This window comes from Tetrao urogallus (genome assembly GCF_951394365.1).
Source record: "Tetrao urogallus genome assembly, chromosome: 5".
Classification (NCBI taxonomy): Eukaryota; Metazoa; Chordata; class Aves; order Galliformes; family Phasianidae; genus Tetrao; species Tetrao urogallus.
Window position 1 is genome coordinate 39,933,680 of NC_136818.1, and position 15,618 is coordinate 39,949,297.

Below are 15,618 nucleotides of genomic sequence, written 5' to 3' on the forward strand. Positions count from 1 at the left end.
ATGTGGGTGTAATTTTAAAACTGTGCAGTTCTTAAGGTTTATCTAATGAAGCCTATAAGATTAAGTGCAAAAAATGTTTCTCGCTAACTAATGCTTATTATGATCTGTCTCCTAGTTTGACTCCAATTTAATTAAATCTTGGCAATTAAAATTAAGTTGTCCGACAACAGCAGTGCCACAATATATATTTAACTTCAAGTAGTTTATTCACCAGCGTAACTTTTACATTAAAGCTTAAAAAAGTTCAGTTGAGGCGCAAGAATTGTTTCATAAGTTCATACGTGGTAAAAGCCACAGCCTGGGAAGGGATACAACGAATGTAATTCAGTGACAGACCACGGTACAGTCCTCTTCGTATTCCATGTTGTTGATACACGTATTTCAGTGTCTGCACCATTGTACTGGAAAAACAGGAACTTGGATCATTATTGAATATACACATTCGATAGTTAGAGTCACTTTCTTAAATATAAGACGTTCTTTTACTTGGTTCTTAAAAGCGACATATGGAAAAACATGAGACTCCATATAGCAGAGCATGACAATCCTTTTAGGACTCATAAAACAGACTGAGTTTCTGCCAGAAATCTGGGCTCAAAGGCTGGAAACTGGAAAGAGGATGGTGCAATTCCATCTAAAGAAGCTTCAGCCTAAAAATAATCTGCACTAAAAGACATAATCAGAAATTTTATACCAGAATGGTGACTACACATTATTCTCTATCTGTCAGGAAGAAGTTGAGAAGCACCATTTTTGTCTTACAGAAGACGACAATAGTTTAATATTACTCCTTTGTAATATGGACTAACAAAAACAAATTTGCCCACTGCAGTGCACACTTCTTACATTAATCATCAGTATTCAGGTTTTGCATCCCATTCTTTTTGTTTGTTTGTTTGAGCACAGGATCACACATTAAATTTCTGCAGATAAAGTTTCTGTTTAGCCCTGTATGCTATAACTCGCATGTGTAAGCCTCCCTGCTCCAAGCAAAAACTGTTTCTTCTTGAGATAAAGGCAACAACTTGTGTGAAATACGATATTTGACCTTATTTGAAATACAATTTGCAGTAGTTATGCAAGCAGGAAGATTTTCCTCACATACCTGTACTGAAACTGAACAAGTAGTCATTAAAATGCAAAGCCTTTGAGTAAAAATCTGTAAGATGCTCAACATTTCCAAGCTATTAAAATTATTACTCCTTGAAAACATCTTCAATATGCTTCAAAACTTCAAGGTTTCCTTCTTCTATTATTCTACCATCCTCTAAAGATAAATGGCTACTATCCTACTCTCTCCAAACAATCATAACAGAATTGTTAAGTGGGAAAGTCTAATTGTAAAAGTGTGAGTTCTCACAAATGCAGGAAGCAAAATCCAAGGACAATTAGCACATTCTTATTTTAGAAGCACCTGGACTAGAAAGCAGTCAAGGGGAAAACCTTACTCTGCCAATGAAAAACAGTTTGAAGCTCAGAATGTTTTCCACCACGATGCCTAATTTAATACTACGATTTTAAGAATATTATGATACTTCATCCTCTACTGGACTCACGCATGTAACTAAAAAAGTGTAGGAACTCCAACTACAATCAGTGTGTGCAATGTTACTGTAATTGAGGTTAATCAAGCAGGTTAAATAAAGCAGTATTACATAAAATAATATTGAGAATAGATTCTGAACCACTAAAAGTATACCTTGAAACAACACATCGTTTCAGTAGAAGCAGGTAGTTTGTCCCTCAGGAATCCTAGTGATGCTAAGGATAAGTTAATTGAGTAAAAATGCACATAACATCTTCTCATATACAGCATTAGTAGCAACACAAAACTGTACTTCAGTTTTGGTGTTTCTTTTTGAACCTCAGCTTTTGTCCAACTGTGTGGAAACATAACACATCTCACTAAAAGCATGAAGAAATCAACAGCACAGGAACTCTTTTTTTTTTTTTTTTTTTTTTTTTTTTTTTTTTTTAACTTTTAAACCAAGAATGCAACATCACTCAGATATCAAAGAATTCAGTTACTGAAGGTGAAAAGAAAATACTTACAGGCACTTTTCAGAGTCCGGGAGAACTGCTCCTAACTGCATTCGCCTGCGAGTTACATCAAGGGGATATCTACACAGGAGATATTTGAACAGCAGTTCAACTAGATGTGTGATGACTATACGAATACTGTTGTGTTGTTTGTTTGTTTTTAATTTAAAAAATATATATATAAAGAGTCCATCTGCAAACTCCAAGCTCCCTTTTCAATGAGTCACGAATTCGGCTTAGATTCTCAACACAGCTGAAAGTTCTCCAAAAAGGGAGACTCCCTCTATACAACCAAAACCAGCAAATCAGATCTCTTAATATATTCCATTTGGCACGAGTAAGGAAGACACATGAAGATCAGATGAGAGTATAAAACAGTCTGTAAAACACTGGAGGGAGAAGACGCCTGAAGCAAAAATAAAATAAACAGTTTAAAGATTAACAGAAAATGCATGTTACATATGTAATGTAATGCAGTGAGTGATTCAGTGAAAAACTGATGCCATAGAAGTCTACCAGATCGATTTGATTTGTGGCCAAAAGAAAACATGGCAAGGACAGTATGAGAATGGAGGAAACAGGCAAAGTAATAAGAAAGTAATGCTAAGCACAATATCTTAGGCTTTCTTTTTTGAATTCTTAGAGTTTGCAGGTTATACCATCTTAAAATAAACTGGAATAATACAGTTACGCAAATGACGTTAATGGTCCAAATTTCATAGCATCCCAAACAAGATTCCAGCTGATTTTAGTTTTGTCTGTTTGTTTTAATTGACTCAGTGCATTTATCTTTACAGCTGCTGAGGATTAGATACTTATTAAGTGAAACGATATGAAATAACTGAATCACAGTCTGACTGAAAAAAAACCTTATTGACACTAGACTTATTTTTAAAAAAATCATATTCTCAGACAAAACACTTTTTTCTAGAACAAATATCTATATAAAAAAAATAACAATCAATACCCAAACTTACGATATCGTCTGAGCTATTGCTCCAGCTATGCCACCACACAGCAGATTTATATGTGTTTTCAAAACTAAGACATCGGGATTATCTAAGGAAGGCCGTCCAAGCAAGTTAGGTGCTTGAGCAAGTCCAATGCTCTTTAAGGTACCAAAGGTAAAAAAAGAAAAACCTAAAAGGAAATTTAATTTTATGTACTTTCATAAAAGAGCAAAATATTTGTTGATGTACTTATCATCATCATAAACAAAAAGCTGCAATTACAAAAATAAGTTATTTTCCAATCCTATTAGAAGTTTTACTTAAGTAAGAGAAACAGATAAATAATACTTAGAGCTTTACCATGATTTCTGTTCAAATTAGTTACTGGTTATAATTAGCATTAAGAGTGCTTTAAATAACTCAACTGTGGCTTTCAAATTACTGGTTTGCTGTTAAAAGTAACCCCTAAGATCTGTTTAACCAAAAAACAAGTCTCATCATCTAAAGATGAGTGCAGTTTCAGCAGTCATTTCTGATGTTCCTCCATCCCACGTCATCCACTGCTTTAGCTTGACTAAGTATTTATACAGAAGTCACCAGGAGATGGAGCCAATAGAGAGCCTCTAAAACTCGACTATCTACAAGGCTCTGCCCTCTTACGGATCTATGTGGGAGACAACCTGCACACCTTTTGGGGGATAAAACTGGGAAGCAGACAAAAGAACCACTACTTTCTCTCTTTCACTCCTGATTTCAAGAAAACGTAAATTTTGCCTACAGAAGGGACTTCAACACACACTGATCAATTTAGGTAAAGACTGAACATCCACAAATGCTTCTAGCTCTCCTTTCAGTAAAATACAAAAGCCTTCATTTTAATGTAAGCTACTTAATTTGATGTGCAAATATATTAAGCAAACTTAGTAGTGCACATAAATGCTGAGGGATTTCTGTGTTCTGTTTTTAACTTACCCGCATATGGAGCCATTCCTACCACAGTTGGCATCAGCCCTCTGTAGAACCCACTAAAACCACCTTCCTTTGAAAGAAAAATACATTCACATTTGTGGCAAGAAATACAACAAGTGTCTTAAACTACACATCTGTTTGTACAGATTCACAACAGCAATCTGACTAGCATCATGTAGCAACAAGGAGCTAAAACCAAGTTGCATTTCTTGTGTCTGAAGAATTGATGGGACAACTACCTAGCTCCACAGGAGATACAGAAGGGAAAATGAAAAAAAATCTGCATCCGGCATCATAACCTCCGAGACATTTTGGCATTACACATATCCCTCCTCCCCAAATATTTTGGTAACACTTCTATGTGCTACTGAAAAACAACTTTTCTTTGTTTTCATCTCCCACTTATATAAGTCTTAGCTCCATCTTAGCAGCCTAAGTAGAAGGAAGCATCCAGATAGTTCTTTACATTAAGTTCAATGTGCGCACGCAGTGAACTCATTTTCCACTAGGTAATTAATTTCAGTGCAGCGCAACATCATTTAAAGAGTATATTTTGCTTTCATAGGACTGAAGATTAAAAGAAAAAATACCTTTGTGTAAATCATCTTGAATGCATGGATAATTCCCATGTACTTGTGTTCCCCTTTTACTTGGAATGCCAGACGAACTCTAACCATATCAAGAGGGTAAGTACAAATCACTGCTGTAATACCTTTATTAAAAACAAAAACAAAACAAGCAAACAAAACTCACCTACACCTTATCTGTTTCTAGGATTATTTTGAAAATCAGAATTTCCTTTTGTGGCAGTGAATGTAATAGCATACACAAGATTATTTTGTTGAAAAAGTACTTGAAAACCCACTTATCAAACAGGAACCTCAGCAACACACAAAGGATTTATGTTTATACTTGGTGTTCACTGAAGCTGCACATTTATGCCTTGATTACAGACTTAACTGTAATCAAGGAGTCTTCTTCATAGCTCACAAACATATGGCTAGTCAAGTGCATCAGCCTTTACTGGACTGCAATCACAAAATCTAATCCTACATTATCTAGAAAATAAACGAAGCACCATTAATATGTTTAATTTCCAAAAACTTGTGTCAACATTCAAATATGTGATTAGTGGATGTATTTATTTATTTATTGCACCTGAAAATACAGTATTTAAGTCCATTCAGGAGCCTAGTCATGAAGAGTACTGAACTGCACTGCATTGCTGTATTTTTACAGTTCACATTACACTACCTGTTTTTCAAGCTTTAACTAAAACAGCTATTTCTAGACTTAACAAGATGCTAAAAAAAAAAAAAAAAAAAAAAAAAAAAAAAATCAAATCTTAGGAGTCAACTTATCATTTTGTAAACAGACCTCTAGTACAAAGAATAACTCCTCTAACAGTTACCTGAACACCAAGTCCTTGCTACTGCTAGTCTTTGAGTTAAGCCACTCAGTTACTGTCAAATTATATGGAGGGAATGGTTAAAACAGATTATTAAAAACAGATTATTTTCTGGTGTTCTAACACTGGCACTGATAAAAATAAAATAACTGAAAAAAAGAGAGAAAGAAAGCAAAAGTGTTTGTGATTTACATTCCGCTTTCTAGCAGCTGCTCTACTGTATCTAAAGAACACCCTTAAAATTGACCCTACAGAAGATGAGCACCTTTTGAGCACTGGTAGGTAACTGCACTTCCTCTCAAGCTTTAATAGTCTGTTAATCATATCTCTTTTTGTATGTGCACAATTTCCCACCTCTTGCATAAGGTCAAGAGAAAGCCACAACAGGAAAGAGATGAAATTGAAAGAAAGATTTAAAAAAACAACAGCTGTTTCAGCAAAGTGTGCTAACTTTCATATCCGGAGAGAGAACAGTCGCTGAATAGTGGCAGGAGGATCTTGACATAAAACATCAACATCAAATGGGGGTTAGGAAAAAAAAGAAGAACACTATGAAGAGGCTATGGAAAAAGCTGATACTGGTCAACCATCAACTGAGTTTGTGTCTTTCTGGAGTTTCCTACCAGTAACATTTATTCTAGAAGACAAAAAACATCTTTTTAGATATTTTGGACCGTTCCTCCACAAAAAGCAGGCAACTGCAGCTGATTTTTGATACAGTCTCACCCACAGGATTCAAAAGCTGGAAGCTGCAAAACACCAGAGCAATCTTAGGACTCTTTCCACTGACCTACATTATTAAATTCAGTCCCTGCACCCTTTTCACAAGGAATTTTCCAAGATGTCCAGAAATACTGTAAAATTGACAATTCAAGCAATTTCAATAAAAGAGTGGAAAAAAAGAAAAGGCTTTTATGGAGCTTAAAGAATTCACAGGAAAGTTATCCTAATACAAAATGCAAACTTATCCCCCTTCTTTTTTCATGTCATGCACTGATAAGCATCCAGGAATATTCTCTGTACAAAGACAAGCAAACAGACCAACCAAGAGTTAGTAGGAGTACTAATATTCAACACTAAGTCCAAAAACAGCACAAGTCAGAAGAAAAAAATCAGACTGGACTGAAAGAAGTCATATCCACTAAACAGGACCTTTAAATAGGACTCATTTTTTCACTTTATTTTAAAATTGTGTAGAGATGGACTCTGGGGAGGAAAAGAAAAAAAAAAAAAAAAAAGGATTTCTAAGCTTTGCCGTTTGAAAAAGCTACAAAATATGCTTTCCTGAAGCAACTCAAAGTGGCATGTTACTGCTTACTGTTCATAAGAGCTGAATGTTATGTCCAGGAAGGATCCACACTTCCTTTGAGGCTCAGGAGAGACATCATCTCTCTGTGAGGAACAGTAGTCAGGTTTGGAGAAGTTTACAAAAACACTAATCTCATCTCTGCTCCCTAAAGACTATGACTTAACAGAAGACAGACCAGAACACCTTAAGGCTGATTCTCTCTCCCGAGGAAGCAATGCTTTTCAACTAACATAAGTCTATCCAGAAATCTCTCCCATGGCTGGTTTAACAGGACAGAATTGGAAGTCTCTGCCCAGTTCAGAGACAGGTACAGCAAATCCCATCTTATCTTATCTGAAGATATCTTATCTGAAATCTTATTTGAAGTAATCCTAATAGGACAAATACCATTCCTCCTCCTCTAAGGTACTACTTTCTTCAAATACAGCAACTTTTTCATTGCAAATGTTGACTCAGAAGTACCTACCCCGCTGAAGTAAAAAAATTGTCACAGAGAGAACATTTTACTGAATCACTGCTTCAAGCACCTCTGACCACTCTTGGGGACAAGACACTGGGTTACACAAACTTCTACTGAGGCTTAGCACAAATGAAGCACAACAGGTATTAGACGGTCCATGCTTTGGAAGTTGACAATGAGATTAGCTGTATAGGCAAAATAGCTGTCTCACAATTTCCCTACTATTCCTCATTTTCTTTCCTTGAAATAAAAAATAAAATACCCAGGGTGAAGAAATAACAAGTGAAACAGGCTTACAAAGATCAGGTAGCACAAATATATTTGATGCACATGTTTTTCTGAATTCTACATCACGCTCTGCATAGACCAAATTAGTACTACCAAGTTATTCTAAGGTGTACAGTTTCAAAAACTACAAACAGAAGTCAAAGCCTTCAACTGCAGGAGACATATTCCTTCACAAGTATAAAAGAGATTAATTTATCAAGAAAGCATGTTCGTAAAAAGCAAAGCTTCATGAACTATATGAAGACAGAAAAAGCTGATGACAAAGAACATGCATCAGACAGGTCAAAGAACTGCATGATTTACAAGTCCGGGTATGTCTAGACACTTAGCACCTGCCTGTATTTCTTGCTAAATTGCACCTGAAAAAGTAGACTCAGTTTGTTTTAAAATGTTGACTCGACTAAATGACTTATTTACATCCCATTTAAAATTGACATCGCATTATTCTTCTAATCCACAGCATTTTCCAATTGCATTTATTAAGTAAAACAAAATCAAACAACAACCACCAGGCTTTCTGTATTAGGGTCTTTGTCAGTTCGTTTGTGTGTTTTGGTTTTTCGGCTTTTTTTTTTTTTTCTCCCTGGTTAATCAAATGCAGGGGAGAAAAACAGGCATTTCTGTATTTTACTTCACTTTTTTTCTGTAGGAAAATTGAAATATTCAGAGTTGCAAAGCCTTTCTGTAATACAGGCATTAGCTGACTACTTCGTTTCCTAGACCCTACTAACATCTATGATTTCTCTGTCTTCTCCTCAGCTCTGCTTTTACTTAAAAGCAGTTATAAGTAATTTATCTGTTAATGAGGTGTTACAGCTGAAATTTGAATCACACAAGACTCAGGAAATTCAGAGTTGAAGTTTCCCCAGTAACTTTAGCTCGGCCTCCTTAAACGTATGCATTACAATAGCTTCTTCTTGACTCTCATTCCACTACCTCCCCGCCTTGCCTTTCCCTGTGGATAAGCCTTTGATCCCGTTTATCAGTTACAAAAGATACTAAAAAGTTTCCCACCATTTTGAAGCTGATTCGGGTCTGATGATTGTTAGCAATGTTGGAAACACTGACACAAGCAAGATTTAAGTAACTGTATCATGCACTCATGTGAATGCAGGCAGCTGGGCACAACAGGGACAAAAAGAAATACCTAGCCATTTTCAGCTGCACAGCCTTACCCCTTATGAAACTGTAAAGACTTCTCTCCACCAACACTAAGGTGCATGAAGCACATTCTCCTTTAGTTATTTAAATACGGATGAAGCAAAATAACATCCCCTTACAGGCGCCCTAAGTCGTGGGAGTTAAAACTAGAAATATCTCTAGCTGCTTTTAAAAGTCTTCTCATCTCGCTTGCAATTCCAGAGAACTCGTACATCTAAAATTCTGGGCTGTGCTCTTCTTGGTAACATTTTCCTCCCCCGTATTTTGCTGGCATACAAACCCTCCTTATCTAATGCCAATGCTACCTGGTAAACAAATACCTTACTTATACTCAGCAATGTCATGATATTACTCTACCTGTGTGCTCTATTCATTTTCACTGCACACCTATGTCTAGCTCATACTGCTGGTAGAATGTACCACATTACTCATGTCATTTGATCAAGGTTACCAGACAGCAATGTATATTGATTTTACTTCTGTCACTCTAACCACACAAAACTGACTTAACTAGAAAATTACTCAAAGCTACACCAGATCCTAGAAATTTATCTATGAATTATCTATGAATTCCTGCATGTCAACACTGACAAGGTTAACTGATTTTTCCAAGTCTTCCTAGATTTTAAGATCTCTGAATTGCCTCTCTTCATTCTCTTACCCTTTTCTCAGATGGCATGCAAAATAAAATGCTTTCATGCTTCTTTCTAGTTTAACTAATAGTTGCATTTGTTTTTTCCTTTTCTCCCCCTCAAAAAGAAGCTACGTTTTCATACATCACAGCTAATGAAGGACTGTCAATGGACAGTATAAACACTGCTTTACGATGTCAAAACACATACAAAGAACCATGCTGACCAAAAATTTGCTCACTACTGTTTAACTTCCTCTGTTCACTCTGAGCTACTTTGGCTGAGAAATGACCAGCAGGAGAAGAACAGACACATACAATTACTTTATATACTGGCAGCTTACAATCATTTTTTCCTATTGCTACTGCACAAATTCCTACGTCACACGTCAAAAATATAAACATTTCTGGGAAACCAAAAGAATCTCTCAACTTTTCTGGGTTTACGTTCAACTTAACAGCAATGGCTGACTGGCTGATGAGCCAATTCTGCTAAAACCTCCATCTTTATTCTTCATCCTGATGGCACTTGGATTGTTCATTTTTCAGAAGCCACAATGAACACCACAAATATCACGCTTTACATTTCAGCAGGGAATTCAGTGTTTGAACAATTTCAAAGAATACACATTTTTCAATTAGGTACCTGTTACATTAACCATTTACAAGTATTTTTACTCAATACAAATTTGCAAAAGTTAGACCTGAAAACTTATTAAATCACCCTCTGAATAAACACTGACTTTTCAGTGAAAAGGATGTCTGAAATGCAAGTCCAAAGCTATACCTGCCATGGATCCAGCCATCAATCGATGCACATGCCCTGAAATCCCAAGGTACTTCTTTATTACCTACAAAATATGGAACATTTGTGACAGTTTTATAGGAGTAAATACAGGGAAATGCATCACAACGTTTCACCAGCACATGAATGCAAACTCTGTGGCTCCTATAACAAGTTTACAACTCCACAAACTCAAACCAGAGCACTTAATCACTGCTAAAAACTTTTTTTGAAAATTTAGGTTGGTACCAATTTCCTACTAAGGACACCAAAGGACCAACATTCCTCTAGCTAGGCAGAATGATCAGTTGAAATTATTTGTACTTCAGAAGCTTATTGACTGCTTTTTGAGTTATTAACCTGGTTCAACCAAGGCAAACTGAATACTATCTCTTTCACATTATAAGGTGCAAAGAACACTGAGCAAAGTTGAAGACTTACACATTTAATAAGAAAAACTGTTTTCTCGTGCAGAGCATGTGAAACTTACTCTAATAAGGAAACTTTTATGAATTCAACTGCATTAAAAAAAAAAAAAAAAGAGGGAAACTGAGCAAGTATTGAGAACAAGAACTTCCTAAACTACATTAAGTCTTGCAAGAAACTAGCTTTCAGACTTACATCAAGTAACTCAGAAATATTAAGTGGTTAATCTTATGACAAATCATTCACAGGATTATTTCACATGTTCTCTCTTTAAGAACTGTTTTGTTGGTTTTGTTTTTGCCTTTCAAACTCTCCTGCAAAGCATCTTTAATGTCTGTTGTTAATAGATAAGAGAAAGTGCTATGAAATTAAATGTTTTCTTGAAATTTGTGGATTATTAAACCACCTCCTTATAAAACATATCACCTACTCCTTTGTTCAACACAGCATAAAACAAGCATAGTGTTTTGATCAAGAGCATTTATAATTACCACATAAAAGAACATACCAAGCTCACTGCAGTTAGCTCTTTGCATCACCCTGCTGGAATTTGCTCTTTTGGAAAAGGAATCCCAATCTGAAACTTACTCTCTAGTGAAGGTTCTACTGTTTACTTCAATGGTACTAAATTTGTGCTTTCAATATGAAATTTCTCACAACTAATGTAACATTGCATGTTTCACCACGTAGAAGCTTAAGAACACAGTCATGCTAACGTCTGACATTTCACAAATGATGTTGATGAATTTATTATGAATGCATTAGGAAAGAGTAAATGCATGAGAATAGAAAGGAACATGCACATTTTGCAGGCCATTGAAATAAGCATATCTTTTCTTCCAGCTCATTTTTATCTACACTGACAGTCATTTCTCAGGTAAAACCTAACAGTCATTCAGCCAGACAGATTTGCAAGTTGAAGTTATTCTACCCATCAGGTACTAAGAAACTCCAACACAGTATAATTAACATTAAAGAGCTTACATTTTCTATTTTGTTCCTATTTCATTTACAAAGCACTGTTTTTTAGCAACACAACAGCAGATTTAATATATATATATACTTGTACACGCATAGGCACACATACAATATACAATACAAAGCTATAAAAACTGTTGGGAATTTTGTTTTCCTTAAACACTGCAAGCTGTTTCACTGTTGCCCTGACATTTTTAAGGGTTAGATTCAGATAAAATCAAGCAACCTTGTGGAAGATGTACAGAGTAATAAGAAGACACAGAAGTTTCAGTGTTAGTTTTTATCACTTAAAAAATATCAGTATTCACTGTAACCAGGGGAAAAAAAGAGAACAAAATAAATACCACTACCTTTTTGTATTGATCAAACGCCATAAACTGAATTGCACCATATGGAAAGATTCTAATCATCATGGCCCCATTTCCTTTATACAGCCCAAGGTAACCTTCCTTTTTGGGGACAGCACACAGCGCAGAAAACACTCCTGTTAGCAATGCAAAAAGAGGTATTTAACAATTACATTGGGGAAGAAAAACTCAAGCGAGTATTATTGACAACAGGAAAGTATGCACAGTAATACAGCCCAACCTCATTGCTCCTGTAACGATGGAGAGTGGAAAAAGCACTTTTCCATGCCCAGCCACTGACAGAGGGAAGAGGTTTAAGGTTATTACCAACTTTCCCACCTCCCAGATTCAGTGAGCTTTCTGAATTCCTGCATCTCCAGTCCCATGTTTACTTGACTACCAGCAATCCCACTGCAGATGATAATATTCACACACGAAAGCTACAATTAGCAACAGAAGGAAGCAAGCTGAGTTGCATTTCAGTTAAATCAAAAATCAATTTAAAATAAAAATAAATATCTAAAATAATGCGCAAACATTCAACTGTTGTTACTTGCCAAACTAGAAAGTAAATACCATCACTGAGGAAATTAATTAAACAAGTTTGAGACTATCATTATTTACAACTTAGGCATTTTACACTTCCTGTCCCAGAGACATTGTAAGAAGAAGCAACGCTACTCCCTCTTAACAGGTGTTAATGCAAGATCACACAAAGTTAGGGCAAAACCTACAGTTTTATGTTGAACGCATTTTTAATTATACACAAATGCTACCAAATTGACATGTCTGGGGTTTTTTTGCCTTTTTTCTCTCAAGTAAAGAAAAAACTATAATAGTAGATCTGTTTTCACATTCGTACACAGCTGCTTAATAACAGTAGAGCTGAACCTGAAAAAAGCTTACACATTTCTTCTTTTCAGGCAAAAAAGACAAGGAAGGCTGACGATAAGCTTCCATTTAAAAATTAAATCAAGCAAATGTTAGTTTCAGGGGTTCCGAGAATACAGTATTAAATCTATCTTCAATATTTTACACTTATTACATGCCTCTAAAAATGCTTATGCCGTGACTAGAATTGATGAGATACTGTTTTTATTTCTTACAGCAAATGCTCTGAGATCCACAATGCCATGAACTCCACAGAGAAAGGGCAGGAAACAGATTTATTGAGGCCATGATGAACCAACCTACTCTCTCTGCACTAAACAGGTATGTCATCCACATAATTTTCTTCTTTGCCTACACGTAACAGGAACATTAATTCAAGTCAAACGCATTTCTAATGATCAAAATCACACATAGCACTGTATATAGGAACAAATCTAAGACCTAGCTTGCCAGCTATTGCACTAAACAAACTAAACAGAAAATAATTATTTAAAATATTAGTCAAACCAATTACTTCAGCCTTCAGTTGTCAGGCTGCACATTTGAATGCATACTTAAGTGACTGTGTTACCGAGCTGTCATATGCCTCTTGTCTTCCTTCCATTAACGTACCACCCTTGTATTTCATTTCAATATTTATTTCTCCAGCCTTTAAAACATGATCTTTAAATCAAAAACTTCTAAATTTCATGACATGTAAGAAATTAACTAAATCAGAAACATTTCTTCTTGATACACGCTTGACTTTCTGAATGTAAGTTATAACACATTTGAAGAACGTATGACATAAAATATCTCCATATTCCGCACAAGAGGGCACTGTTACAGCCCCACAGAGACTAGTTCTGAACATGCTGCCAGTTCTGAGTTTATTCTCTCACCATGATGCAGCACAGATGCTGAACACATCAGCCCATGCAAAGCACAAGTCCACTTTTCTTTTCAACTTGGATCGATCACACTTCTGTCTGCAGCAGTAAGTGCAGGAGTCTTGCAGGTCTCAGCACTCATGGCTCTGTAAACACCAGCCCCTCTGCAAGGACTTCCAGGCTCTGGAAAGCACCTGTTCCCACACGCCCTGCACACTAGTACCACCTATAAGGATAGCAGTTACCAGTGGTGGCAGCTTTTACATACACAATCTCGAGCTTGAACCTCTGATTACCAATCTCCTGCTGACTTCAGTAAGAAGAGGATCAAGCTACAGCTCTTACGCAGTATCAAGGATTATTCTAACATCTCTAACCTGTCAACCAGTACCACTTGTACATGCTCAATGCCTCTTATTTAAGGGTGTTCTTCAAACACTGTTGTGTTTTTTAACACAATATATGGCAAAGGGACGAGCCAGCCAGAAACAACCTACTGTCTGATCAGCACTTCTCTTTATCACAGTTGGATCACGTAATAAATCAGCAAACCTAAATGATACATACCACACTTTAAAAATGCTGATGATGCAGGCAGCAGCCATCTTACCTAGATGTTTGTAATGGTGGTTATGAGCCTGCAGCAAGATCTTCACTCGATCAAGTGGTGCAGTGGTTGTTTTGGCACAGCATCCCGCAACACCTTTCCAAAGGGAGAGAAAAACCAATGGGATGCCAAAGCCCTTTGACTCAGCAGATAAACAATGGATTTTTAAAAGCTATTTTTAAATGGAGTAGGTAATGAGAAACTTAATTAGTAAGTCGAGAAAGTCCCAATTAGGAGCAAAAGGCTCCTATTAAAAGTATGCTACACAACTCTTCAAGCTCTACTGAAAATCAGCACAACCTGCTTCTGCTCAACCACACAGCCGAGGCTGGCTGCTCAGGTCCCGGCAATAAATTCCAGAGAAAGCTGCCGCAGAGCAACGCCTGCTTCCTCTGTACCAGCCTGAGCTATGTGTGGGCAGAGCAGCTCCCCAGAGCGGCAGCCTGCGTCCGCACACGTTCCTCTGGGGCTCCAGGCTGAAAGCAAGAACCGCAGCGAGAGCACGAGAAAACCTGAAATAAACCTCACGCCTCCTTGCCACGTTACAAGACACCTGTGACAACACCCCGCAGGGAGAACACGACGTGCTTCTGCTGTAAGGAGCCGGCGGCGCGGTTTGGCGTTGGCTTGACTTCCTTCGCACCACCGCAGCCCGACGGCCGGCAGCTCTCGGGGCACCGATAAGCGGGCTGCCCCGGAGTCACAACGGCAGCACGGGGCCTTGGCACGCTCAGCCGGCAGCTACGCTGGGCCTCTCACCGACTCCGAAACGCACGCAAGCCACCCGCCTGTACGAAGTCAAGTGCGTTAGGGGCGAAAATAACAATAAATTTTAAAAAGCCCACGCTTCCCGAGGTCGCTCTGCCCCGGCAGGAGCGTCACGGAACCCCGACGCAGAAGCGGCCCTGCCCCAGCCGGCTCGCAGGACGGGCCCAGCGCCGAGCAGAGGCGGCCGGGACGCCGCGCTGCGGAGGGCCCGCACCCACCTCCGGCGATGAAGGAGCGCAGCCAGTAGAAGTCGCGGCGCGCCGGGCCCGGGGGCAGCGCGGCGCCGGGCCCCGCCGCCGCCGCCGCCGCCGGGGAGGCCATAGGGCAGCGGCGGTTCCCTCAGGCGGCGAGCGGGCAGCGCATGGCGCCGCGCGGGGCCGCCGCCGCGGAGCGAGGGCGGAGCCGGCACCCTCTCTGCGGCCGCGCCGCGCCACGGCCGGGCCGCCCGGCCGCGCTGCGGCGCCTGCCGATAGCGTCAGAGGCTGCGGGGAGGCTCGCGGGAACTGCGCCTCGGTTCGGTCGGACCGTGAGGCTCGGGCACGTGGCAGGCGTTCCTTCAGCGTGTACGTGACCGCCTCGCCCTGCAGCGCCGAGCTTTCCTAGGACTTCGTACCCTGCGAGAATGGAAACGTTCGGTGTCCGTGCGCAAGTTTCAGAACGCATCAGAAAGGGAAGCGGGTGCTGCAACAGCAGAAGTTATGTTTCACAATCACGGTGATAAACGCCAGAATC

General features: G+C 38.6%; 1 protein-coding gene across 1 annotated transcript; it reads right to left on the reverse strand.

The window, feature by feature from the left end:
* Positions 1–244: 244 nt before the first annotated feature.
* On the reverse strand, positions 245–15,207 carry SLC25A16 (solute carrier family 25 member 16; the record flags this gene model as incomplete). Its single annotated transcript, XM_079536283.1, has 9 exons — positions 245–401; positions 2,053–2,121; positions 3,018–3,180; positions 3,963–4,029; positions 4,550–4,671; positions 10,004–10,067; positions 11,755–11,888; positions 14,122–14,214; positions 15,105–15,207. The coding sequence occupies 9 exons, from the start codon at positions 15,205–15,207 to the stop codon at positions 245–247; spliced, it is 972 nt and encodes a 323-aa protein (XP_079392409.1).
* Positions 15,208–15,618: the final 411 nt, after the last annotated feature.